Below are 26,782 nucleotides of genomic sequence, written 5' to 3'. Positions count from 1 at the left end.
ATGAGCCTGATGTGCCCTTGCAATTTCTTCAATGTTTGGAGATTTATTTGAAAGACAAACTTTCGTTTCCTCATCATTACATTGAAAAGTTCCTCTCTTTTTACATTTAATTGTGGTGAGGGCAGAAAATCCTAATTCACATAAATATGATGTCGAAAATTGAAGTAAAATGTTCAGAGCCTTTTTAGATATATACACACATTCTTCTTTTATAGAAACCCAAAAGGCTTCAAGAGACAATTACTTATGCTAAAGCATTAGTCCACGATCAGTTCTTCTTCTTCTTCTGTTAATATTAAGCCGAAATCACCTGAAGTTTCAATGAATGGGTTTCGAATCCAGTCGTACTATTCTGTGTTGAGGGATGGAAAATATGAACTCAGTTTTTCTAGTAAACATATAAAATGATCTACTACTATTGGAAGTATTTCCTTTATCCATGTGCTGCTTACCTGTGGGAACATTTCCAATTTACCTTGCACACCTTTTCTTTTCCATATTTGCAGTTTTCTGCGAAATGCTTTAATTTTGTTGGTGGTTGTGAGGATATTTTCTTCTTTCCCTTGCATGCTAGTGTTCAAAGTATTGAACTGCTGAAATATATCGGCCAAATACTGCAATCAAGCAATCTAAAATTCACTCAGAAGGAAGTTGCAAAAATGTAAATATTTCATTTCTTCAAAAAACACAAGAAGTTCTTGTTAGCTCATGCAAACGGGTAAGTACTTTCCACCTTGACAACCACCTGACTTCTGTGTGTAAAAGCAACGGTCTGTGTTCTGAGTCCATATCGATACAAAGTTTCTCGAATAAACGGATTTTGACAGGTCTTGTTTTAATGAAACTTACCATCCGAACAACTTACTCTAAGACTTCTCTCAATTTTTCTCCCATTGATTTTGCTGTAAGGCCTCCCTGTGAAGAAAGCAGTGAGTTACAATAACATATTCATTTTGTTTTTTCTACAATAACACAACCTACCATTGAAGGGGTACCATCTGTATAAGTGCCTACACATGATTTCCATGTTAACTGCCTCTTGTTAAGATAATCATTTAAAATGTTGAAAACATCCTCACCTTTAGTAGACACACTTAATTCTTTGCAAAAAAGACGCTGATTTACTATTTGATCTTGAATAATGAAACAGACAAATGCTAAGAGTTGCAATTTGTTGGTAATGTCTGTTAATTCGTCAAGTTGCAATGCAAAGTTTGAGTGGTTGAGTTTATTACTGAATACATTTTTCTAAATATCAGTAGACATTTCTATAATAAGCCTGTGAAGTGTATCATTTGACAAAGGAATCTTGCCTATTTTCATAGCTGATTCATTTCCTAGTATTGTCATGACATTTTTGCAAGCAGGCAAAATAAAGGACTCACCTATAGTACGAGCTTTCATACTCTTTGCTATTAGCTCAGATACTTGGTAGGAAGTGATCAGAGCTGTATCAGAAACAGACATTACACTTTTTAAAAGAATTTGCTGCCCTTGTTTGATGTTCAGACAATCTCTTGAAATAGCTTACAGATTTATCTTGAATGCATTGTTTTAAAATGTTTGCTCAGTTTACTAGGAAGCAGGGATTCAGTTGCCGTTTTATACCCACATACTAAGCATAGTGGGAAAGGATAAACTTCACTCTCAGTCCAAGTGAAACCATAGCTTAAGTACTTTTCATTGTACTTACGAGTAGGCCACCGTTTTGCTTTTTTACTTGCACTTAGTGTTTGTTCACTTCCAGAATTGGATTCTTCAACACCATGCTTGTTTATCAGAAATCTGTCCATTTTATTCAATTGTATTTTGCATATAAGATTCACTTTAGCACTTTCAAGATAAACAGTACGTTGTACACAAAACACGAGCCCAACTAATGCTAACAACACCTCATTGACAAATCACCTGACAGCTCAGCAATAACGCAAAGTGCACAACAATGAAAACGTGTTTTCCTTCTGGGCTTGGATTCTTGTACCTCCAAGAGGTAACAGTGCTGCCAACGATAATTTTCAAGTTCCGTTAACCTTGCTGGAAGCTTCTGTCATGAATCCACTGATCTCTAAAGTGCAGTGGAAATGATGTTTCAGAAGTAGCAAGGCGTCATGAACAACAGTGATCATGTTCACATGTGGTACTCATCTGTAGCAAAGAACATGAAATGAAATTCGTTTAATCACGGACAGCTCAAGACCAAACAATAACCAGCTCTCATAGATAATTTTCTCTCCCAGTTTCTCTTTTCAATAATATTTTGTTGACAACAGAAAGCTACGCACTTTCAATAAAATTTTATTAAAAAGTGACTGGTTGTCGATGTTATTTGTAGTTTTTGGTACACTGTCGTGGTACCTAAATAGGTCATAATGGCCAATAATAATAATAATAATAATAATAATAATAATAAGCAATTCATTTCCTATGTCCTGTTGCAGTGCTACTTGGAGTTAGGTGGAATAGGTTCGCATTCATTGGGAATAGCATGGAACCTTCAGAATTCTATGGACAAGTCATGATCATATGCATAGCGCACAAGTCTCAATTTCAGCATGGCTACCATCATAAAAGAAAAATGTCCATAGGCAAATCAACTGTGAAACAAAAGCACAACACGATGATAAAATCTTCTCGGGTTGACAGCCGAGTCACATTGACTCGTCTGTCAACCCGAGAAGATTTTATCATCGAGATTCGCCGTTAAAGCCTGCATTCTCATAAAAGAAGCACTACACGATCATATAATATCTGTAAGAGTTTCTGCCAGAAAAATCCATCAGTTGTCAAATATTTTTCACAGTTTTCTTCTGATTGAACATTTGGATCTGACCTGAAATCCATTAACACTTGACAACACAGTGGATAAACTCAATTTTTATTTTCAAACTTTAAGAGCACCACAGGTGTCGTACCATTTGGTTACGGAAAGGAGGTAGGGAACAAGGCGTGCGAAAATAGTTTGCATGGCCCTTACAGGGCGAAGGGTGGTGAGAGAGGGATGGTTAGGAATATTTCACGACCAGTGCTAGTTATATACGGATGCTTGTGTGCCCAGTACTGACCAGTGACTGAGATAGTTATATTTTACACACAAAAGTAAAAAGGGTTCGCTAAAAGCAGAAAATGGCATTTGAGACATTTATTAATTATGAATGATCATGAAGAATTATGTTGTAAGAAACTTGCAGTCCATGGTTGTAGTCTTGGACTGCAAGTTTTTTTACAACATATCAAATAAGTTACTGTGTTGGCCACACCAAACTTTACCATGGATAAGTGTTACATTCATAAATACAGTTACATTCATTATTAAATAAATTAATCACAACCACCACTGCATATTGTTATGACTTCTCGGTAGTGTAAGAGATGACCTCAGTGGGCCAGCAGTGGCTTTATCATCACTCATTATTTTGAAAGACCTGTGGCCAGTTCCCAAACAGCCACTATTGTTAGATAGCTAGTATTAGCAGCAATGGAAGAGAGAAGACAGTTGGCATGAAACGTTCCGAATACTGTCAACACTACAAGGAGAATAAGCCACCTTATTTCCTTAATAAAACTGAACTATTCGACAAAACTTAAGGACTAATTCGTCATTATACCTGTCATGAAATGGATAAAATTGAGTAGCTATGTGCTCTTTTTTATTTGGCCATATGTTTTCCTAAAATATTATAGGGCACACCCGTAAATGATCTAGAGTGCACCAGTGCACCCTGGTGCACACTTTTGAGAACTCCTGCCATAGAGAAACAGGAGGAGACATCGAAGAAAGCACTTCAGAAATATTCGGCAAGAGATGAGGCAAACCGCTCGGGTAGTCCCAGCCCAGACACATGCTACTTAGCACCGGTAGATGCATTAGGGGATTATAATGTAGCATTCAACACTGCTTGTAGCAAGCACATCAGCAGCCAAGGGTTAATGAGAGACTAACCAGGGACAACACACATCCTTACTCAAAACTTCAGTCTGGGAATACCTCCCCATACTTGCCAAATACTGCACAAACTCTCTTCTATGGCAAGCATTCCTGTGTGTAGTGCTGGGGGTAGTTTTACTGTGCAGTACTAAAACAGTCACTATGATATGTGTTCTATGATATGTGTTAATGAAGTTGCAACTGAAGTGCTCACTGTTTAAAATTAAATAAATTATTAAGTCTTCTCCAAAGTGAAGAGAGAATTCACAAAAAACAACACAAATGAAACCTTTTAAAATAGGAAATGTTATTGATGTTAATGCATTCTAAATCCCTCTTTATGGCACCTGAGTTTATACTCTCTTGTCAGATTTAGGCTTTGGAAGGTTTACCTGGTTGCCTCATTGTTGTTAAAAAAATCAAAAACAGTTTGTGTTTCAGAATGATTTCATTTTTGTGTGTCTTCTATCATAGATAAGATCCTTTGGACATGCTATATCTATTTTCTTAAAAAAATAAAGCGGCCAAATATGAAGGTTCATTCTGGTAGGAATCAATGTAGTACTGAGAATGACATGTAGTACCGGGAACGACGGGGATAGAAGGAAAGATATGACAAAAAGGCTAGAGACACAGTTCAGCGTTAAGAGGCACTGGGTAGTTAGGAAACTGCAGTTGCTTTTGCTAGCAACATTTGAGATTTGAAGTACTGAGAAGTCAGTAAAAATGTTGAATAATGGGCTGTGAGAAATGAGAAAGCTGACATAATTGAAACAGTGAAAAGAAAAAGAGAACACAGAGAGGAGGATTTACAGTAAAAGAGAGATAAATAGAGAGATAAAGTAAAGGAGACAGATTTGGCAGAACAACAAAAAGAGAAAAGAAGAGGAAGGAAAAAGAGAGATTCAAGGAACAGAAAGAAGTAAATCCAGTTCAAGGCTTCTGGTGCTTCACTGTACATGCAGTAGAGATGCTTCCAGTATGTGTGATTTGATATTGGCTTTCAAGATACCTTTGATAATGAAGTGAGGGTCTTTATTCAACTGCATCTTAAGGTGGTTATGCACAAATTCTGTGAATCTGATAAAAATAGTGAGGTGAATTCCTTGAATGAATGGAAGAAATAAATATTTGCTGTATGCAACAGTATAGGCCCTCATAAAAATTTCCACTAAGTGTATCATGTGGAAATAATTTACAATAATTAGTAAGGCATTCTTTTTATGATGGCTGCATTTTAGATGTTCCGTGATCATACTGTCATAATTGAAACAACCATTGCTTGGGATGATTGCAGTTGTAAATGGCAGCCGTGACAAGACTTAATGTTTTCTCTGGGAACTACATAGAACAGACAGTTTGAAAGCCTACCCTTGATGGAAATATGTCAGATATAATAGCAACAGATATCCCAGACCTCTTTGAGGATGTCCACATTGAAACTAATAACATTGAGCTTGAGGCAGTTGTTGCATCAATTATTATGAAAGTACAGAGATCAACTAATACAAGTAGTAAACTTCGTGCCTAGTAGAACAGTTCTTGATGGGAGGGATTCAGTATTTCATGCAGGGTGTATACGACCCGGGACAACCTGGAGATCCGGGAAAAACCCGGGAATTGTTTGGATTTCCGGGAATTTTTCATTGTTTTAGTTTTCAGTTAAATTTTTGTGATTTTTGACTGGTAAGAACCATTCTGATATTTCTGTATCCCGCTACTGCAGAATAATACTGCAGCAACAAAAGATAAACGAGAGAAAAAAAGAAAAAAAAAAAAAAAGAAAATAAAACTGGAAAGGAAATGCGCCATATACAACAACAAAACAGTGCTCATACAAGTGTCTGCCAACAGCAAAGTGTGTCAGAGGCTTTAGGAAGGCTATGCAATGCTTTATAACAACAAATTGCCTCCGATGAGCGTGACGTGACAACTGTTTGAATTAGATTCATTTGAGCAGTTGCTGGCGAGCTCTTGCGCATGCGCAGTTGAGTCGCGTGTTAGTAGTACCTTCTCCTGCTTCTGGTTACAGAAGTGTGGCTGGGCGCCACTAGTTGATATTGTTCCAGTTCGGAAATATAGTAAATCTGGGGCTGATGCACAGAGCAATCGGAGTTATGGTGGGGAGGTGGGTCGTCTCCAGGTGACCTGTGTTTATGTTCAGTGATTTTGCTGTTTCCTCTTCGTTTATTGCTATCACGTTAAATGATAACAAAATGGATTATTGTGGCCGGGAGCTATCAAATGAATTAAAATACGTTCGCATAGTTATGGAATACTAAAATATGTTATTATTTTCAGATTTTATTTCCACCTTTCTGACAATCAAGCATTAATCGCCTTACAGAACAGTGAAGTTATTTTTGCAGGTTTGCTAAAGAGATTTGGCTTTTATTAATCTTTTCTGCTGAGGCACTCAATTTATTTGAAACGAAGTGTTTAATTTCACACTATTGGCTAGTTTCAACTGTTCGCTGCATTTCAAGTGCACGTATGGCATTATGCCATAATAAAGAACCAAACATGAGATAATACAGTATGGTTCGCGAAATTCCGACGCTCTTGAAGTATCCTCTGATTTCTTGTTTCTTTTTATGACATAATGTAAGATCTTTTCATGTTTTACACGTACGAACATATGGGCTTCCCATGTCGTCATAGTTGCGCAAGCGTGGTGACGCTTTTTATCTGGTGCCTTCTTGCAACTGCTGAAACGAACCTATTTCTAACAGGTCACGGGAAAATATTGCGAATGGTGGTTTGAAAAGTGTTACATTCAAAGCAGATTTCCTTTTACGCAGGATGAACAATGTGTGAGAATGTACGGTGAATTTCTTAAATCACAAAGCGTTTGACTCTCATTTAAAAATCAACTCTTTGAGGATGACCGTTTAGAAGAATTTCGAGCCCAGGATATCAGACACTTGCGTCGTTACTAAAAATTTTACTGGCATATTTGTGTGATGTATCTTAAAGTGTAACACGCACAAAAAAGATCAACATTATATGTGGAAGCTTAGCTTCTCTTCCAACTTATTAATCTTCAAGACCAATATTTTATGTGAATACTATGTATATTAATTTAAACTATTAACATTTCTTATTTGTGTGTTCACACTACTTAAGAGTGATCTTGCTATTGGCTGACTACATCACGTGGCCTATGCTGTCATCAGCTGGCGAGATCACGTGACATGAGCTATGACTGGCTTGCTAAAGCACATTGCGATCTCGATTTCAATGCTTCGGAAAGTGACATGCGGTGTTTGGAGGAATTCAAATTTATACCTTTGTTATACGAAAATATGCAGCATACATGTTGCTGCATGTCAAAGGTCTTTCAAAACGTGTTTTTCCCCCTGAGTTTTGTTTTCTAAAGTGCCGGGAAATTCTACGTCGGTATATAAAACCATAAACATTCAAAGGGTTGATGAGTTTTACAGTGCCGAGGAAGAGTATACTGTCACTTAACATAGAAAAAGTGTATTTTCACCCGGGAGAAAGTGTATTTTTTAATCGGGAAATCCGGGAAAAATCCGGGATTTTTTTTTTCCCCTTGTCTCCGCGTATACACCCTGTCATGTATACTATCTCAGTAAAGTAACTTCTAAAGAAATAGTGACTAATGCACAGTATGTGCAAAACAAGGTGTAGGGGTGTAGATAGAAAAATGCTGATGAAACACATTTGGCTGTCAAGAGAGCAATGCATGAAACTTTCAGTGACTATCCTAACAGAATATTATTCAGAGGTATCTCATAAGACCCACAGAAATTCTAACCAAATGTAAAGGCTGGCAGGTCCATTCACAAAGCAGTCAAGCAATCGTGTGCATGAGGTGTGCTTGCTTGCGTGAATGACTGTGTGTATGTGTGTGTTTCCTCTTCTGAAGACTGCTTTGGCCAAAAGCTAAAGGTGTAACAGTGCCTGTCTGCAGCTCAACTTATCATCTTTACAGTGAGTAGTAATCTGTCTTTCCTTATATTGTTGACTCATTGATAGAAGTAGAAATAACTTTAGGTGTGCTTCAGAGAAGTGTGTTGGGATCCTTGTTGCGCATGTTCTGTATTAATGATGTGGTAGACAATATTAATTGTAATCTCAGACTTTTTGCTGGTGATGCAGTTATGTATGTTGAAGTACTTTCTGAAAAAGTTGCACAAATATCCAGTCAGATTTGGAAAAGATTGGCAACTTGCCTTAAAAATACACAATGTAAAATTACACACTTCACAAAAATGCAGAAAATTTGTATCCTAAGGCTACAACACCCCCCCCCCCCCCCCCCCCCCCCATGAACCATGGACCTTGCCATTGGTGGGGAGGCTTGCGTGCCTCAGCGATACAATAGCCATACCATAGGTAAAATCACGATGGAGGGATATCTGTTGAGAGGCCAGACAAACGTGTGGTTCCTGAAGAGGGGCAGCAGCCGTTTTGGATGATGGACTCAGTTGGCCTTGTAACATTAACCAAGAGGTACTGCGAATGGCTGAAAGTAAGGGGAAACTACAGCCGTAATTTTTCCCGAGGGCATGCAGCTTTACAATATGCTTAAATGATGATGGTGTCTTCTTGGGTAAAATATTCTGGAGATAAAATACTCCCCCAATCGGATCTCTGGGCAGGGACTACTCAGGAGAACGTCGTTATAAGGAGAAACAAAACTGGCGTTCTGTAGATCGAAGTGTGGAATGTCAGATCCCTTAATTGAGCAAGTAGGTTAGAAAATTTAAGAAGGGAAATGGATAGGTTAAAGTTACATATAGTGGAAATTGGTGAAGTTCAGTGGCAGGAGAAACAAGACTTCTGGTCAGGCGAATACAGGGTTACAAATACAAAATCAAATAGGGGTAATGCAGGAGTAGGTTTAATAATGAATAAAAAAATAGGAGCACGGGTAAGCTACTACAAACAGCATAGTGAACGCATATAATAGCCAAGATAGACGCGAAGCCCACGCCTACCACAGTAGTACAAGTGTATATGCCAACTAGCTCTGCAGATGACGAAGAGGTTGAAGAAATGTACAATGAGATAAAAGAAATTATTCAGATAGTGAAGAGAGACGAAAACTTAATAGTCATTGGGGACTGGAATTCGATAGTAGGAAAAGGAAGAGAAGGAAAAGTAGTAGGTGAATATGGAATTGGGGTAAGGATTGAAAGAGGAAGCCACCTGGTAGAATTTTGAACAAAGAATCATGAAAGAAGGTTGTATACGTGGAAGAGTGCTGGGTGCCTAGTCCGTATCTTTGCGCCATTGTGCTGATCGTTTTGGTACTCAAGAGCACCGAATGGTCTAGTACTCGAATTAGAGCCCCTGCACTATTCAGTATGCATTTTGGAAGCAATACCGTTCAGGTCTAGAGAACCGAAGCGCTGTCGTCAGTTCGCGTCGTGCAAGCCAATCAATAGCAAGCGACCACAGATCCGCGCATTCACAATGCAGTAACAGTATCAGGCGCAGTATATCCATTTCCATGATTCTCAGCTGAAATGCTTAGAAATTTTTACAGTTTCCCTGATTGCATGTTTCCATGCATGCATAATAATGACAGTGTATTTGACTGTATTCTGCAAATTGCCGTAAATGCCACATTATGTCTTCTTATTCACATTCACACTGACATCGTGTTTTGGATTTTACATTTTGGAAAATGAGTTAGGAATTGTGTGTAGTACCACATTGTACTAATACATCTGTAAAAACAGACGAAAAATTGATTCTGAGAGTTTTAAAGAATAAGAAAATAAACAGAATGTGGTTATAACTTGCTGCTAGAGATCCAAATGATTAAGTAGCCCACTTCCCTATATGATATGTCAACGATTTGGGTCTTAAAAACAAAATTTAAAAAACACATTTTTGAGAGCTCCTGCAGTTCGTCGAGATTTATAACATGCATCTCATGAATGAAAATGTTTCGTATATGGTGTTACAGTGTAAAAATATTACGACAGAGACCTTTCATCTCGGTCTACTGTTGTTGAGGATTCGATCGCAGATAAATACTTGTGACAAGCAAGATTATGAAGATGACTACTGCTAGTTACATTCCCAGTAATTTAAATTATGCTCTTAGATTCCTGTCTACCCGCATACTCGGAAATCACTACATATTCAGAAAAAATGGTGATTATTTCTGACAAGAAAAAATATAAACGTCATTGTCGGTTGTTTCGCTCACAGCATGTTCATCTCCAGCAATTTCATATTTCGTTTTGTAAACACACAGAAATCATGAAATCATTAGTGAGGAAGTGTGCTCTTACATGTAAGTAATAACGAATATTGAAGAAAAATCTTAACTTAACACGAATAACAATGTCTCAGAATGTGTTGCATATATGACGAAGAAAAACAAGTTTTTTGGGCCCATCCGTGCGTGAACCCGTGTCCTTTCATATCACTTCCCCGCACACAAACAACTGAAACGGAACGCTCAATTCTCGTACTATTACGTAGAGAAATGTAGGTTGACTTCATTGTCAAACGGTGCTGTGTAAGTCATAAATGCATGATAGTTTGGAAGGGTTCCAATATCAGGCTTCACATAATTGCTTTCCATTGTTACTTGAAAGTTGTAAACACGTTTCAATAATTACTAACTAAACCATTTGTGGGAAAAAGTACACAAAGTCACTAGTAATGTCAGTTCACACTCATGTAATATACGTAAGCAAAGCCGATGTCTTGACATTTAATGATCTTTAAACTCTTATTTGCATAAAAATAAGAGAGAATATTGAATGAAAACTTTTTTTTTTATGTAATCATTTACAGTAACAACCTGACCTAATCATATTTCTAACAAAGGAAAATAGACTATTATGAACTCACTTTCCAACTGGATGCATCCTCTGGTGATTCTTTAGTAACACAATCACTAAATCCAAAGCTAAAACTGCTAAATATGTTTAAAATAACAAATTATAGGTGTACATAAACCACAGCTCACCGATCGACAGGGGGGTAACAGGTCTCAGAAGGTTACTGAATAGGATATTTCGATAAAGAACTGAAGATAATGTCACTACCAAGACAAACCTACTACACCGATCGGTATGAACGATACAGAATAGGTCCCCTGGAGACACCGGAAGGTTTCAGATAGGTTATATAATGGTAAGGCAGAGATTTGAGAACCAGGTTTTAAATTGTGAGACATTTCCAGGGGCAGATGTGTCTCTGACCACAAGCTATTGGTTATAAACTGTAGATTAAAACTGAAGAAAGGCGGGAATTCAAAGAGATGGGACCTGAATAAACTGAACCAGAGGTTGTAGAGGGTTTCAGAAACAGCATTAGGGGACGATTGACAAGAACGGGGGAAAAACATACAGTAGAAGAAGAATGAGTAGCTTTGAGAGATGAAATAGTGAAGGCAGCAGAGGGTCAAGTAGGTAAAAAGACGAGGGCTTGTAGAAAATCTTGGGTAACAGAAGAGATATTGAATTTAATTAATCAAAAGAGAAAATATAAAATTACAGTAAATGAAGCAGGCAAAAAGGAATACAAACGTCTCAAAACTGAGATCGACAGGAAGTGCAAAATATTTAAGCAGGTGCTAGAGGATAAATGTAAGGATGTAGAGGCATATATCACTAGGGGTAAGATAGATATTGACTACAGGAAAATTAAAGAAACCTTTGGAGAAAAGAAAACCACTTGTATGAATATCAAGGGCTCAGATGGAAAACCAGTACTGTGCAAGAAAGGGATAGCAAAAAGGTGGAAGGAGTGTATAGTGGGTCTATACAAGGGCGATGTTCTTGAGGACAATATTGTGGAGATGGAAGAGGACATAGATGAAGATGAAATGGGAGATACGATGCTGCATGAACAGTTTGACAGAGCACTGAAATACCTAAGTCGAAACAAGGCCCTGGGAGTAGACAACATTCCATTAGAACTACTGATAGCCTTGGGGGAGCCAGCCATGTCAAAACCCAACCATCTGATGAGCAAGATGAATGAGACAGGCGAAATACCCTCAGACTTCAAGAAGAATATAATAATTTCAATCCCAAAGGAAGGGACAGGTGTGAAAATTACCAAACCATCAGTTTAATAAGTCACGGCTGTAAAATACTAACATGAATTCTTTACAGACGAATAGAAAAACTGGTAGAAGCCAACCTCGGGGAAGATTGGTTTGGATTCCGTAGAAATGTTGGAACACGTGAGGCAATACTGACCCTATGACTTATCTTAGAAGATATATTAAGGAAAGGCAAACCTACGCTTCCACCATTTGCAGACTTAGAGAAAGCTTTTGACAGTGTTGACTGGAATACTCTCTTTCAAATTCTGAAGGTGGAAGGGGAGAAATACAGGGAGCAAAAGGCTATTTACAGTTTGTTCAGAAAACAGATGGCAGTTATAATAGTCGAGAGGCATGAAACGGTAGCAGTGGTTGGGAAGGGAGTGAGACAGGGTTGTAGCGTATCCCCAATGTTACTCAATCTATGTATTGAGAGAGGAAAAAAAAAAGAAAGAAACGGAATGGACAGTGTCTTGAAAGGAGGATATAAGATGAACATCAACAAAAGCAAAATGAAGATAATGGAATGTAGTCGAATTAAATCAGGTGATGCTGAGGGAATTAGGTTAGGAAATGAGACACTTAAAGTAGTTAATGAGTTTTGCTATATGGGGAGCAAAATAACTGATGGTGGTCAAAATAGAGAGGATCTAAAACGTAGACTGGCAATGGCAAGGAAAGTGTTTTTGAAGACGAGAAGTTTGTTAACATTGAGTATAGATTTAAGTGTCAGGAAGTCTTTTCTGAAAGTATTTGTATGGAAGTGAAACATGGACAGTAAATAGTTTAGACAAGAAGAGAATAGAAGCTTTCGAAATGTGGTGCTACAGAAGAGCAGGGAGAGCTGCATCAAACCAGCCTGTGGACTGAAGACCTCAACAACAGCAACATAGCTACAATGTAATTGAGTCACACTTGGAAGCAGTCAATTCATAAAAATACCTGGCTGTAGCAGTTTGTCGAAATATGGAATGGAAGGATTACATATTCTCAGTCCGTGATAAAGCAGGTGACAAAGGTTAGTTCATTAATAGGATACTGGGAAAATGCAGTCAGCAAACAAAGGAGACTGCTTACTTGTGCCTCGTCTAAGAATATTGCTTAAGTGTGTGGGACCCATATTAAACAGAACTAATGAACTTTAGTGTATACAAATGGCAGCATGAATGGTTACAGGTTTGTCATGGAAGTGCCAAAATATCTGAACACTTGAAGAAGCATGTCAGGTATCCTGTGAAAGCCTAGTGCCAGAGTTGCAAGAACCAGTATTAAAATGAAGAATCTAGGAATGAACTACAGCTGCCTTCGTCTGACGCCTTTAGGGACAAGACAGACAAGATAAGATTAATTACAGTAAGCACAGTGGCCTTTAACTGTCATTCTTCCCACACTCCATATGCAAATGCGGCAGTGTGAAACACTAATAAGTGGTACAATGGCAAGTACTCACAGCTATTCTCTTTGCATGGGGTGTATTAGGTATGATCAACTGTTGCAGCATGGACAGTAGACTGTAAAGTAGCTGTGTCAGTAAATAAACCATTAACCATGTCTGCTTTGAGTTTTATGATACGAATCAAATTTATTTACCTCCCACTCTGAGATCCACAATCTGAACACCATTCCCCTATTCATGAGAGTGTCCTGTTAGGTCAAGTGCATGGGATGGAGTAGAAATGTCAGAGCCTGTAAATGACAGTCATGCCACCTGATGAGTCACAACCATCATTATGGTTGCTCCAACACTTTTGCAGCCTAGAAAATCAACCTAAAACCATAGTTCAACCTCTAGATGTTTGTAACAGTGATATAAACTGCCTACAAAACTTGGTTTCATATTTTATATTCATTTATAAGAACGTTTAATTCTTTGATGGATAAAATTAGTCAGAATTATCTGTCTTGCCTCAGTTTCATAACAAGAAATGTCATATTAAAACTTCTGTGGATGATTTGTAGTCTAAATATAAATACACTCCTGGAAATTGAAATAAGAACACCGTGAATTCATTGTCCCAGGAAGGGGAAACTTTATTGACACATTCCTGGGGTCAGATACATCACATGATCACACTGACAGAACCACAGGCACATAGACACAGGCAACAGAGCATGCACAATGTCGGCACTAGTACAGTGTATATCCACCTATCACAGCAATGCAGGCTGCTATTCTCCCATGGAGACGATCGTAGAGATGCTGGATGTAGTCCTGTGGAACGGCTTGCCATGCCATTTCCACCTGGCGCCTCAGTTGGACCAGCGTTCGTGCTGGACGTGCAGACCGCGTGAGACGACGCTTCATCCAGTCCCAAACATGCTCAATGGGGGACAGATCCGGAGATCTTGCTGGCCAGGGTAGTTGACTTACACCTTCTGGAGCACGTTGGGTGGCACGGGATACATGCGGACGTGCATTGTCCTGTTGGAACAGCAAGTTCCCTTGCCGGTCTAGGAATGGTAGAACGATGGGTTCGATGACGGTTTGGATGTACCGTGCACTATTCAGTGTCCCCTCGACGATCACCAGTGGTGTACGGCCAGTGTAGGAGATCGCTCCCCACACCATGATGCCGGGTGTTGGCCCTGTGTGCCTCGGTCGTATGCAGTCCTGATTGTGGCGCTCACCTGCACGGCGCCAAACACGCATACGACCATCATTGGCACCAAGGCAGAAGCGACTCTCATCGCTGAAGACGACACGTCTCCATTCGTCCCTCCATTCACGCCTGTCGCGACACCACTGGAGGCGGGCTGCACGATGTTGGGGCGTGAGCGGAAGACGGCCTAACGGTGTGCGGAACCGTAGCCCAGGTTCATGGAGACGGTTGCGAATGGTCCTCGCCGATACCCCAGGAGCAACAGTGTCCCTAATTTGCTGGGAAGTGGCGGTGCGGTCCCCTACGGCACTGCGTAGGATCCTACGGTCTTGGCGTGCATCCGTGCGTCGCTGCGGTCCGGTCCCAGGTCGACGGGCACGTGCACCTTCCGCCGACCACTGGCGACAACATCGATGTACTGTGGAGACCTCACGCCCCACGTGTTGAGCAATTCGGCGGTACGTCCACCCGGCCTCCCGCATGCCCACTATACGCCCTCGCTCAAAGTCCGTCAACTGCACATACGGTTCACGTCCACGCTGTCGCGGCATGCTACCAGTGTTAAAGACTGCGATGGAGCTCCGTATGCCACGGCAAACTGGCTGACACTGACGGCGGCGGTGCACAAATGCTGCGCAGCTAGCGCCATTCGACGGCCAACACCGCGGTTCCTGGTGTGTCCGCTGTGCCGTGCGTGTGATCATTGCTTGTACAGCCCTCTCGCAGTGTCCGGAGCAAGTATGGTGGGTCTGACACACCGGTGTCAATGTGTTCTTTTTTCCATTTCCAGGAGTGTAGATTCCACTTTTACCATAGTGTGATTCTCGAAGGTCCAATAGTAAAAGTGCTTGTGATGCCATATGCCATAGCAATGCTCTTTGCTGAAACCCCAGTGGTTCTTCTGCCTTCCTTATTTTTGTGGGCAAAAGCATTTACACATTGGCCTTCTGCCATGATTTCTTTCCCCAAAGTGCATGAACCAACTAAACCTGTGTAACTTACAAAAAAAATGGTTCAAATGGCTCTGAGCACTATGGGACTCAACTGCTGAGGTCATTAGTCCCCTAGAACTTAGAACTAGTTAAACCTAGCTAACCTAAGGACATCACAAACATCCATGCCCGAGGCAGGATTCGAACCTGCGACCGTAGCGGTCTTGCGGTTCCAGACTGCAGCGCCTTTAACCGCACGGCTGTGTAACTTACACTGTGAGGTAAATTGGGAAAGGTAATAAATTTATTTGATAGAATATGAAGTTTTGCTTTGCCAGTGCTGCTGATTATTGCCTGCATAGGTTGCGCTGGAAATTTCAAATAAATACAATATGTAGCTATGAATTAATTAATGTGATATGTGGCCAAGATAATTGAAAGAAACAAGTTTCATGCTGTACAGACAAAAACTTGCTGAATTAAGTTCATACACACACTGCATTTGTATTTAAGATTATGTTTTGTTTCATCATTAATGCATTTAAATGTAGTTTCACAAGTACAGAAAATGAAGTACATTATTGCCAGGCAGTTAAGGTCATCACATAGGAAAGAATTGGAAAAGTCCCTAAGCAAAATGAATGTATGCAAGACAGCTGATATTATTCAGATTCTTTTTTTTTTCCCCTCCATGAATATTATCTGCGCATGTGGAATGACATACGTGCTGACTTTTTTGACCAAAAAGAAATGCGTAGAACATTTCATCACCACAGATAATCTAGACATATTTAGTTACAACTTGTAGGATTTTTTGCATAGGTTTATGCCTGTAGACAATTTCTATCTACACTACCAAGAGTCAAGGATGCTCATACCATAGTTTGTGGGGTGGTTTGGGGTGTGTGGAGCATTTTAAATATTTTTGGAAGACAATTGATGACTTACAAGTAGCCATAAAAAGTTCCTGTTCAGACCTTGTTAAGAACTTGGGTAATACTGCTTTTTAAATCATTTTCTTGAAAGAAAAATATCTTACTATACTATTTTTTTCCCCTTTCTCTGAAAGCTGTGGCAGGGGGAGAGGGGAGGGTGCCCTTGCCCCCGGGTATGGGTGACCTTGCCAGGCATACTTGATTTAGTGGAATAAATTTAAATTGATTGAGGAAATGATAATGGAATTTTCCTGGAACATTTGTACAATCAAAAAGTAGTTCATTGCTTTTGTACCAGACGTATCCACCTACCTTTTTACGTTTTCAATGTAATTATTGATTGCCAAAGTATGTTTTACAGCTTTCAAAGGTGTTGTACTCCAGTTTTATCCCAGAATTATTTCTGCTTTTGACTTCTTCACTTGCAGTTACTGTTTTACTTAAAAATGTAAAACATCTTATTATGAAGCATCAAAAGTGTAGATCATCAGAGTAACAGATGGATGAAAGATTACCAGTATATCTCAAAACCAGTGCTTCCATTACTGGGTCACTATTAAGAACATTGTAAAATTTAACAAATGCACCAGTCTTCTGTTCAAACCTCTGCTGCGAGCAAACATTTTGTCTGATTTAAACTGTACAGCGCACACTATATATGATGAAACTTACCAAACAAAAGCGCTGGCAGGTCGATAGACACACAAACAAACACAAACATACACACAAAATTCTAGCTTTCGCAACCAATGGTTGCCTCGTCAGGAAAGAGGGAAGGAGAAGGAAAGGCAAAAGGATATGGGTTTTAAGGGAGAGGGTAAGGGGTCATTCCAATCCCGGGAGCGGAAAGACTTACCTTAGGGGGAAAAAAGGACAGGTATACACTCGCACACACACACATATCCATCCACACATACACAGACACAAGCAGACATTTGTAAAGGCAAAGAGTTTGGGCAGAGATGTCAGTCGGGGCGGATGTACAGAGGCAAAGATGAAGTTGAAAGACAGGTGGGGTATGAGCGGCGGCAAATTGAAATTAGAAATTAGCGGAGATTGAGGCCTGGCGGATAGCGAGAAGAAAGGATATGCTGAAGGGCAAGTTCCCATCTCCTGAGTTCTGACAGGTTGGTGTTAGTGGGAAGTATCCAGATAACCCGGACGGTGTAACACTGTGCCAAGATGTGCTGACCGTGCACCAAGGCATGTTTAGCCACAGGGTGATCCTCATTACCAACAAACACTGTCTGCCTGTGTCCATTCATGCGAATGGACAGTTTGTTGCTGGTCATCCCCACATAGAACGCTTCACAGTGTAGGCAGGTCAGTTGGTAAATCACGTGGGTGCTTTCACACGTGGCTCTGCCTTTGATCGTGTACACCTTCCGGGTTACAGGACTGGAATAGGTGGTGGTGGGAGGGTGCATGGGACAGGTTTTACACCGGGGGCGGTTACAGGGGTAGGAGCCAGAGGGTAGGGAAGGTGGTTTGGGGATTTCATAGGGATGAACTAAGAGGTTGCGAAGGTTAGGTGGACGGCGGAAAGACACTCTTGGTGGAGTGGGGAGGATTTCATGAAGGATGGATCTCATTTCAGGGCAGGATTTGAGGAAGTCGTATCCCTGCTGGAGAGCCACATTCAGAATCTGATCCAGTCCCGGAAAGTATCCTGTCACAAGTGGGGCACTTTTGGGGTTCTTCTGTGGAAGGTTCCGGGTTTGAGGAGATGAGGATGTGGCTCTGGTTATTTGCTTCTATACCAGGTCGGGAGGGTAGTTACGGGATGCAAAAGCTGTTTTTAGGTTGTTGGTGTAATGGTTCAAGGATTCCGGACTGGAGCAGATTCGTTTGCCACGAAGACCTAGGCTGTAGGGAAGGGACCGTTTGATGTGGAATGGGTGGCAGCTGTCATAATGGAGGTACTGTTGCTTGTTGGTGGGTTTAATGTGGACGGACGTGTGAAGCTGGCCATTGGACAGGTGGAGGTCAACGTCAAGGAAAGTGGCATGGGATTTGGAGTAGGACCAGGTGAATCTGATGGAACCAAAGGAGTTGAGGTTGGAGAGGAAATTCTGGAGTTCTTCTTCACTGTGAGTCCAGATCACGAAAATGTCATCAATAAATCTGTACCAAACTTCGGGTTGGCAGGCCTGGGTAACCAGGAAGGCTTCCTCTAAGCGACCCATGAATAGGTTGGCATACGAGGGGGCCATCCTGGTACCCATGGCTGTTCCCTTTAATTGTTGGTATGTCTGGCCTTCAAAAGTGAAGAAGTTGTGGGTCAGGATGAAGCTGGCTAAGGTAATGAGGAAAGAGGTTTAAGGTAGGGCGGCAGGTGATCGGCGTGAAAGGAAGTGCTCCATCGCAGCGAGGCCCTGGACATGCGGAATATTTGTGTATAAGGAAGTGGCATCAATGGTTACAAGGATGGTTTCCGGGGGTAACAGACTGGGTAGGGATTCCAGGCGTTTGAGAAAGTGGTTGGTGTCTTTGATGAAGGATGGGAGACTGCATGTAATGGGTTGAAGGTGTTGATCTACGTAGGCAGAGATGCGTTCGGTGGGGGCTTGGTAACCAGCTACAATGGGACGGCCGGGATGATTGGGTTTGTGAATTTTGGGAAGAAGGTAGAAGGTAGGGGTGCGGGGTGTTGGTGGGGTCAGGAGGTTGATGGAGTCGGGTGAAAGGTTTTGTAGGGGGCCTAAGGTTCTGAGGATTCCTTGAAGCTCCGCCTGGACATCAGGAATGGGATTGCCTTGGCAAACTTTGTAAGTAGTGTTGTCTGAAAGCTGACGCAGTCCCTCAGCCACATACTCCCGACGATCAAGTACCACAGTTGTGGAACCCTTGTCCGCCGGAAGAATGACGATGGATCGGTCAGCCTTCAGATCACGGATAGCCTGGGCTTCAGCAGTGGTGATGTTGGGAGTAGGATTAAGGTTTTTTAAGAAGGATTGAGAGGCAAGGCTGGAAGTCAGAAATTCCTGGAAGGTTAGGAGAGGGTGATTTTGAGGAAGAGGAGGTGGGTCCCGCTGTGACGGAGGACGGAACTGTTCCAGGCATGGTTCAATTTGGATAGTGTCTTGGGGAGTTGGATCATTAGGAGTAGGATTAGGATCATTTTTCTTCGTGGCAAAGTGATATTTCCAGCAGAGAGTACGGGTGTAGGACAGTAAATCTTTGACGAGGGCTGTTTGGTTAAATCTGGGAGTGGGGCTGAAGGTGAGGCCTTTGGATAGGACAGAGGTTTCAGATTGGGAGAGAGGTTTGGAGGAAAGGTTAACTACTGAATTGGGGTGTTGTGGTTCCAGATTGCGTTGATTGGAATTTTGAGGTTTTGGAGGGAGTGGAGCTGGAAGTGGGAGATTGAGTAGATGGGAGAGACTGGGTTTGTGTGCAATGAGAGGAGGTTGAGGTTTGCTGGAAAGGTTGTGAAGGGTGAGTGAGTTGCCTTTCCGGAGGTGGGAAACCAGGAGATTGGATAGTTTTTTAAGGTGGAGGGTGGCATGCTGCTCTAATTTGCGGTTGGCCTGTAGGAGGATGCTCTGAACAACAGGTGTGGATGTGGGAGAGGAAATATTGAGGATTTTTATAAAGGATAGGAGTTGATGGGCGTGTTGATTGGCTGAGTGGATGTGTAGGTGAAGGATTAGGTGGGTGAGGGCAATGGATTGTTTGGTTTGGAACTGGTATAGGGACTGATGGAAAGAAGGGTTGCAGCCAGAGATGGGAACTTTAAGTGTGAGGCCTTTGGGGGTGATGCCAAATGTCAGACAAGCCTGAGAAAATAAAATATGGGAGTGTAATCTGGCTAGGGCGAAGGCATGTTTGCGGAGGGAATGTAAATAAAACTTAATGGGGTCGTTGTGAAGGTGTTGTGAGGGTGACATGGTACTAGAAGGTGGAAAGTGGAACACGAGGCTGAAATGAAAATGAAAATAAATATGAAAAAATATATGGGGAGAGATAAAGGTAAAATTAGAAAGCAAATGGAGATCTGGTGTGAAAAAAGGCGAAAAAGGGTTGGTTAGGGCTGGGCTATGTTGATCCTGTGGTGAACTTGTGTAGGTAGATAATGATGTGCATAAAGGTTAGGTGGTTGTGTTGCCGCCAAAACACGTTAAAGGGTGGAGAAATTCGGGAAAATTTCGAAAAAACTACGTGAGGATGTATTAAAAGGAGTGGTTTGGTGGTGGCAGATTATGGAAATGAAGCTAACAATTGTTTGATGAAGAAATAATGACGTTAAAACCTGTGGGAAGCGGCTACAAATGATCGGTGATGTGAGAAAAACGGAAATGGAAATAAAGCAAAAGTTATTAAAACTGCCGAAAGGGTTGTTTAATAGCTAAAAGGAACTGTTTGTGGACTGGAAACGGTGGATTTTATAGCAGCAAAGCGGAAAAAAAAAAAATTTTTTTGGTTATGGTTTCGAAGTGATTTACGTATTATTACGTATTATTGAGTGTATATCGACGGGATAAAATTGTATACTGGATTACGGTAAAAAAGGAGAAGGTGAATAGAAAGTGAAACTGCTGGCAAAAACAGAAGGAGGAAATAAGACGACAGAAAAGACTTCGAAATGTAACAGTGACAATAACAATAACGATAACAATAACAAACGTGATTGTTGGCTTCAAATTAATGATATGAATATAATAGAGGGAAACATTCCACGTGGGAAAAATATATCTAAAAAGAAAGATGATGAAACTTACCAAACAAAAGCGCTGGCAGGTCGATAGACACACAAACAAACACAAACATACACACAAAATTCTAGCTTTCGCAACCAATGGTTGCCTCGCCAGGAAAGAGGGAAGGAGAAGGAAAGACAAAAGGATATGGGTTTTAAGGGAGAGGGTAAGGGGTCATTCCAATCCCGGGAGCGGAAAGACTTACCTTAGGGGGAAAAAAGGACAGGTATACACTCGCACACACACACATATCCATCCACACATACACAGACACAAGCAGACATTTGTAAAGGCAAAGAGTTTGGGCAGAGATGTCAGTCGGGGCGGATGTACAGAGGCAAAGATGAAGTTGAAAGACAGGTGGGGTATGAGCGGCGGCAAATTGAAATTAGAAATTAGCGGAGATTGAGGCCTGGCGGATAGCGAGAAGAAAGGATATGCTGAAGGGCAAGTTTCCATCTCCTGAGTTCTGACAGGTTGGTGTTAGTGGGAAGTATCCAGATAACCCGGACGGTGTAACACTGTGCCAAGATGTGCTGGCCGTGCACCAAGGCATGTTTAGCCACAGGGTGATCCTCATTACCAACAAACACTGTCTGCCTGTGTCCATTCATGCGAATGGACAGTTTGTTGCTGGTCATTCCCACATAGAACGCTTCACAGTGTAGGCAGGTCAGTTGGTAAATCACGTGGGTGCTTTCACACGTGGCTCTGCCGCTTTGCTGCTATAAAATCCACCGTTTCCAGTCCACAAACAGTTCCTTTTAGCTATTAAACAACCCTTTCGGCAGTTTTAATAACTTTTGCTTTATTTCCATTTCCGTTTTTCTCACATCACCGATCATTTTTAGCCGCTTCCCACAGGTTTTAACGTCATTATTTCTTCATCAAACAATTGTTAGCTTCATTTCCATAATCTGCCACCACCAAACCACTCCTTTTAATACATCCTCACGTAGTTTTTTCGAAATTTTCCCGAATTTCTCCACCCTTTAACGTGTTTTGGCGGCAACACAACCACCTAACCTTCATGCACATCATTATCTACCTACACAAGTTCACCACAGGATCAACATAGCCCAGCCCTAACCAACCCTTTTTCGCCTTTTTTCACACCAGATCTCCATTTGCTTTCTAATTTTACCTTTATCTCTCCCCATATATTTTTTCATATTTATTTTCATTTTCATTTCAGCCTCGTGTTCCACTTTCCACCTTCTAGTACCATGTCACCCTCACAACACCTTCACAACGACCCCATTAAGTTTTATTTACATTCCCTCCGCAAACATGCCTTCGCCCTAGCCAGATTACACTCCCATATTTTATTTTCTCAGGCTTGTCTGACATTTGGCATCACCCCCAAAGGCCTCACACTTAAAGTTCCCATCTCTGGCTGCAACCCTTCTTTCCATCAGTCCCTATACCAGTTCCAAACCAAACAATCCATTGCCCTCACCCACCTAATCCTTCACCTACACATCCACTCAGCCAATCAACACGCCCATCAACTCCTATCCTTTATAAAAATCCTCAATCTTTCCTCTCCCACATTCACACCTGTTGTTCAGAGCATCCTCCTACAGGCCAACCGCAAATTAGAGCAGCATGCCACCCTCCACCTTAAAAAACTATCCAATCTCCTGGTTTCCCACCTCCGGAAAGGCAACTCACTCACCCTTCACAACCTTTCCAGCAAACCTCAACCTCCTCTCATTGCACACAAACCCAGTCTCTCCCATCTACTCAATCTCCCACTTCCAGCTCCACTCCCTCCAAAACCTCAAAATTCCAATCAACGCAATCTGGAACCACAACACCCCAATTCAGTAGTTAACCTTTCCTCCAAACCTCTCTCCCAATCTGAAACCTCTGTCCTATCCAAAGGCCTCACCTTCAGCCCCACTCCCAGATTTAACCAAACAGCCCTCGTCAAAGATTTACTGTCCTACACCCGTACTCTCTGCTGGAAATATCACTTTGCCACGAAGAAAAATGATCCTAATCCTACTCCTAATGATCCAACTCCCCAAGACACTATCCAAATTGAACCATGCCTGGAACAGTTCCATCCTCCGTCACAGCGGGACCCACCTCCTCTTCCTCAAAATCACCCTCTCCTAACCTTCCAGGAATTTCTGACTTCCAGCCTTGCCTCTCAATCCTTCTTAAAAAACCTTAATCCTACTCCCAACATCACCACTGCTGAAGCCCAGGCTATCCGTGATCTGAAGGCTGACCGATCCATCGTCATTCTTCCGGCGGACAAGGGTTCCACAACTGTGGTACTTGATCGTCGGGAGTATGTGGCTGAGGGACTGCGTCAGCTTTCAGACAACACTACTTACAAAGTTTGCCAAGGCAATCCCATTCCTGATGTCCAGGCGGAGCTTCAAGGAATCCTCAGAACCTTAGGCCCCCTACAAAACCTTTCACCCGACTCCATCAACCTCCTGACCCCACCAACACCCCGCACCCCTACCTTCAACCTTCTTCCCAAAATTCACAAACCCAATCATCCCGGCCGTCCCATTGTAGCTGGTTACCAAGCCCCCACCGAACGCATCTCTGCCTACGTAGATCAACACCTTCAACCCATTACATGCAGTCTCCCATCCTTCATCAAAGACACCAACCACTTTCTCAAACGCCTGGAATCCCTACCCAGTCTGTTACCCCCGGAAACCATCCTTGTAACCATTGATGCCACTTCCTTATACACAAATATTCCGCATGTCCAGGGCCTCGCTGCGATGGAGCACTTCCTTTCACGCCGATCACCTGCCGCCCTACCTAAAACCTCTTTCCTCATTACCTTAGCCAGCTTCATCCTGACCCACAACTTCTTCACTTTTGAAGGCCAGACATACCAACAATTAAAGGGAACAGCCATGGGTACCAGGATGGCCCCCTCGTATGCCAACCTATTCATGGGTCGCTTAGAGGAAGCCTTCCTGGTTACCCAGGCCTGCCAACCCGAAGTTTGGTACAGATTTATTGATGACATTTTCGTGATCTGGACTCACAGTGAAGAAGAACTCCAGAATTTCCTCTCCAACCTCAACTCCTTTGGTTCCATCAGATTCACCTGGTCCTACTCCAAATCCCATGCCACTTTCCTTGACGTTGACCTCCACCTGTCCAATGGCCAGCTTCACACGTCCGTCCACATTAAACCCACCAACAAGCAACAGTACCTCCATTATGACAGCTGCCACCCATTCCACATCAAACGGTCCCTTCCCTACAGCCTAGGTCTTCGTGGCAAACGAATCTGCTCCAGTCCGGAATCTTTGAACCATTACACCAACAACCTAAAAACAGCTTTTGCATCCCGTAACTACCCTCCCGACCTGGTACAGAAGCAAATAACCAGAGCCACATCCTCATCTCCTCAAACCCGGAACCTTCCACAGAAGAACCCCAAAAGTGCCCCACTTGTGACAGGATACTTTCCGGGACTGGATCAGATTCTGAATGTGGCTCTCCAGCAGGGATACGACTTCCTCAAATCCTGCCCTGAAATGAGATCCATCCTTCATGAAATCCTCCCCACTCCACCAAGAGTGTCTTTCCGCCGTCCACCTAACCTTCGCAACCTCTTAGTTCATCCCTATGAAATCCCCAAACCACCTTCCCTACCCTCTGGCTCCTACCCCTGTAACCGCCCCCGGTGTAAAACCTGTCCCATGCACCCTCCCACCACCACCTATTCCAGTCCTGTAACCCGGAAGGTGTACACGATCAAAGGCAGAGCCACGTGTGAAAGCACCCACGTGATTTACCAACTGACCTGCCTACACTGTGAAGCGTTCTATGTGGGGATGACCAGCAACAAACTGTCCATTCGCATGAATGGACACAGGCAGACAGTGTTTGTTGGTAATGAGGATCACCCTGTGGCTAAACATGCCTTGGTGCACGGTCAGCACATCTTGGCACAGTGTTACACCGTCCGGGTTATCTGGATACTTCCCACTAACACCAACCTGTCAGAACTCAGGAGATGGGAACTTGCCCTTCAGCATATCCTTTCTTCTCGCTATCCGCCAGGCCTCAATCTCCGCTAATTTCTAATTTCAATTTGCCGCCGCTCATACCCCACCTGTCTTTCAACTTCATCTTTGCCTCTGTACATCCGCCCCGACTGACATCTCTGCCCAAACTCTTTGCCTTTACAAATGTCTGCTTGTGTCTGTGTATGTGTGGATGGATATGTGTGTGTGTGCGAGTGTATACCTGTCCTTTTTTCCCCCTAAGGTAAGTCTTTCCGCTCCCGGGATTGGAATGACCCCTTACCCTCTCCCTTAAAACCCATATCCTTTTGTCTTTCCTTCTCCTTCCCTCTTTCCTGGCGAGGCAACCATTGGTTGCGAAAGCTAGAATTTTGTGTGTATGTTTGTGTTTGTTTGTGTGTCTATCGACCTGCCAGCGCTTTTGTTTGGTAAGTTTCATCATCTTTCTTTTTAGATATATTTTTCCCACGTGGAATGTTTCCCTCTATTATATTCATATATATATATATATATATATATATATATATATATATATATACACACACACACACACACACACGGTAAGTGATACTTATATCATATTTTTCTCCAAACAGGTATCGACGACATACACCACCTCCTCCGCGACGGCGAACACCTCCGCCCCGCAGACGTCCGAGATCACGCTCACGTAGCCCAGCACGTCGTCGCAGATACAGCCGCTCCAGTTCAAGCAGCTCACGTTAAGATACTTCTTTAACTAAAGTTCTCTCTTATAACTGTTTCAGATATTTGACTTTCAGTGATGTACAAACTGCACATTTGCAGTTGCAAGAATAAAAATGAATTGTTTTGTTAAATAAAACAATCCAAAATCAAGAATTATTGTGATCAGTCTAATACTCTATCAGTGTTGCTTTGTTCCAGCAATATTTTTATCATTTATTTTGTATTCCAGATTACATGATGCTCATTCAGTGTTTGGCAGCATTAACGGCTTCAGAGCTCCCTCTGTGTATCATTCTAAATTCACCCTGAATTTCTACATCCTAATTAAAAGTAACTCTGTGTATTTCCAGGGTTGCCACAAGTTTCCCTGACAATTCATTGATTTCCAGACAGCATTTTTCCCAGAAAAATTTTGAGATCTGAAGGATAAGTAAACAGGTAAGAAATAAAAGCCATTTTAGTTGAAGGATGTCTGTGTTTATTAAAGAGTTAATTCAAACTTTGAATTAACAGCAAGTTTTTGCTCCATTTCCTATACAGGATTTACGATCTTTCCATGCAAAATAACACATCAGATAGGACAAAAAATAAAAGGAATGTTTAGTGGGGTTACATTGTGCAAATACCACATTGTTTTGCCAAAAGAAACAAATTGTAACATGGCCACAAGAGAAATGTAGCTTGTTACTCGAAATTCTGATGACTGAATGGTTTTCACGTGACAGTAAGCTTTAGTTGCTACAAGTATAATGAAGGGGCTGGACCAATGACCACATCAAAAAACTTACAGAACTGAACTGTGAATTACCTTGTGTGTGAAAACTGACACGTGAACAGTACACAGGCAAGAATTTATAATATAAAAAAGTAGAGCATACAAAGAGATGGTTGAAACATTTCTTGACAGTATTCCAACTGT

General features: G+C 41.8%; 1 protein-coding gene across 1 annotated transcript in view; it reads left to right on the top strand.

The window, feature by feature from the left end:
* The window catches only part of LOC124789563 (RNA-binding protein with serine-rich domain 1-A-like), a 72,304-nt gene extending 46,288 nt beyond the window's left edge, over positions 1–26,016 (top strand). The window contains exon 7 of the mRNA XM_047256967.1: positions 25,752–26,016. Within this exon, the coding sequence (XP_047112923.1) occupies positions 25,752–25,881 (130 nt within the window). The 3' untranslated portion in view covers positions 25,882–26,016. The remainder of the gene's footprint in view (positions 1–25,751) is intronic.
* Positions 26,017–26,782: the final 766 nt, after the last annotated feature.

Source organism: Schistocerca piceifrons, chromosome 3 (genome assembly GCF_021461385.2).
Source record: "Schistocerca piceifrons isolate TAMUIC-IGC-003096 chromosome 3, iqSchPice1.1, whole genome shotgun sequence".
NCBI lineage: Eukaryota > Metazoa > Arthropoda > Insecta > Orthoptera > Acrididae > Schistocerca > Schistocerca piceifrons.
Note: the sequence above shows the minus strand (reverse complement) of the source record. Positions and strands in the feature narration are given on the sequence as shown.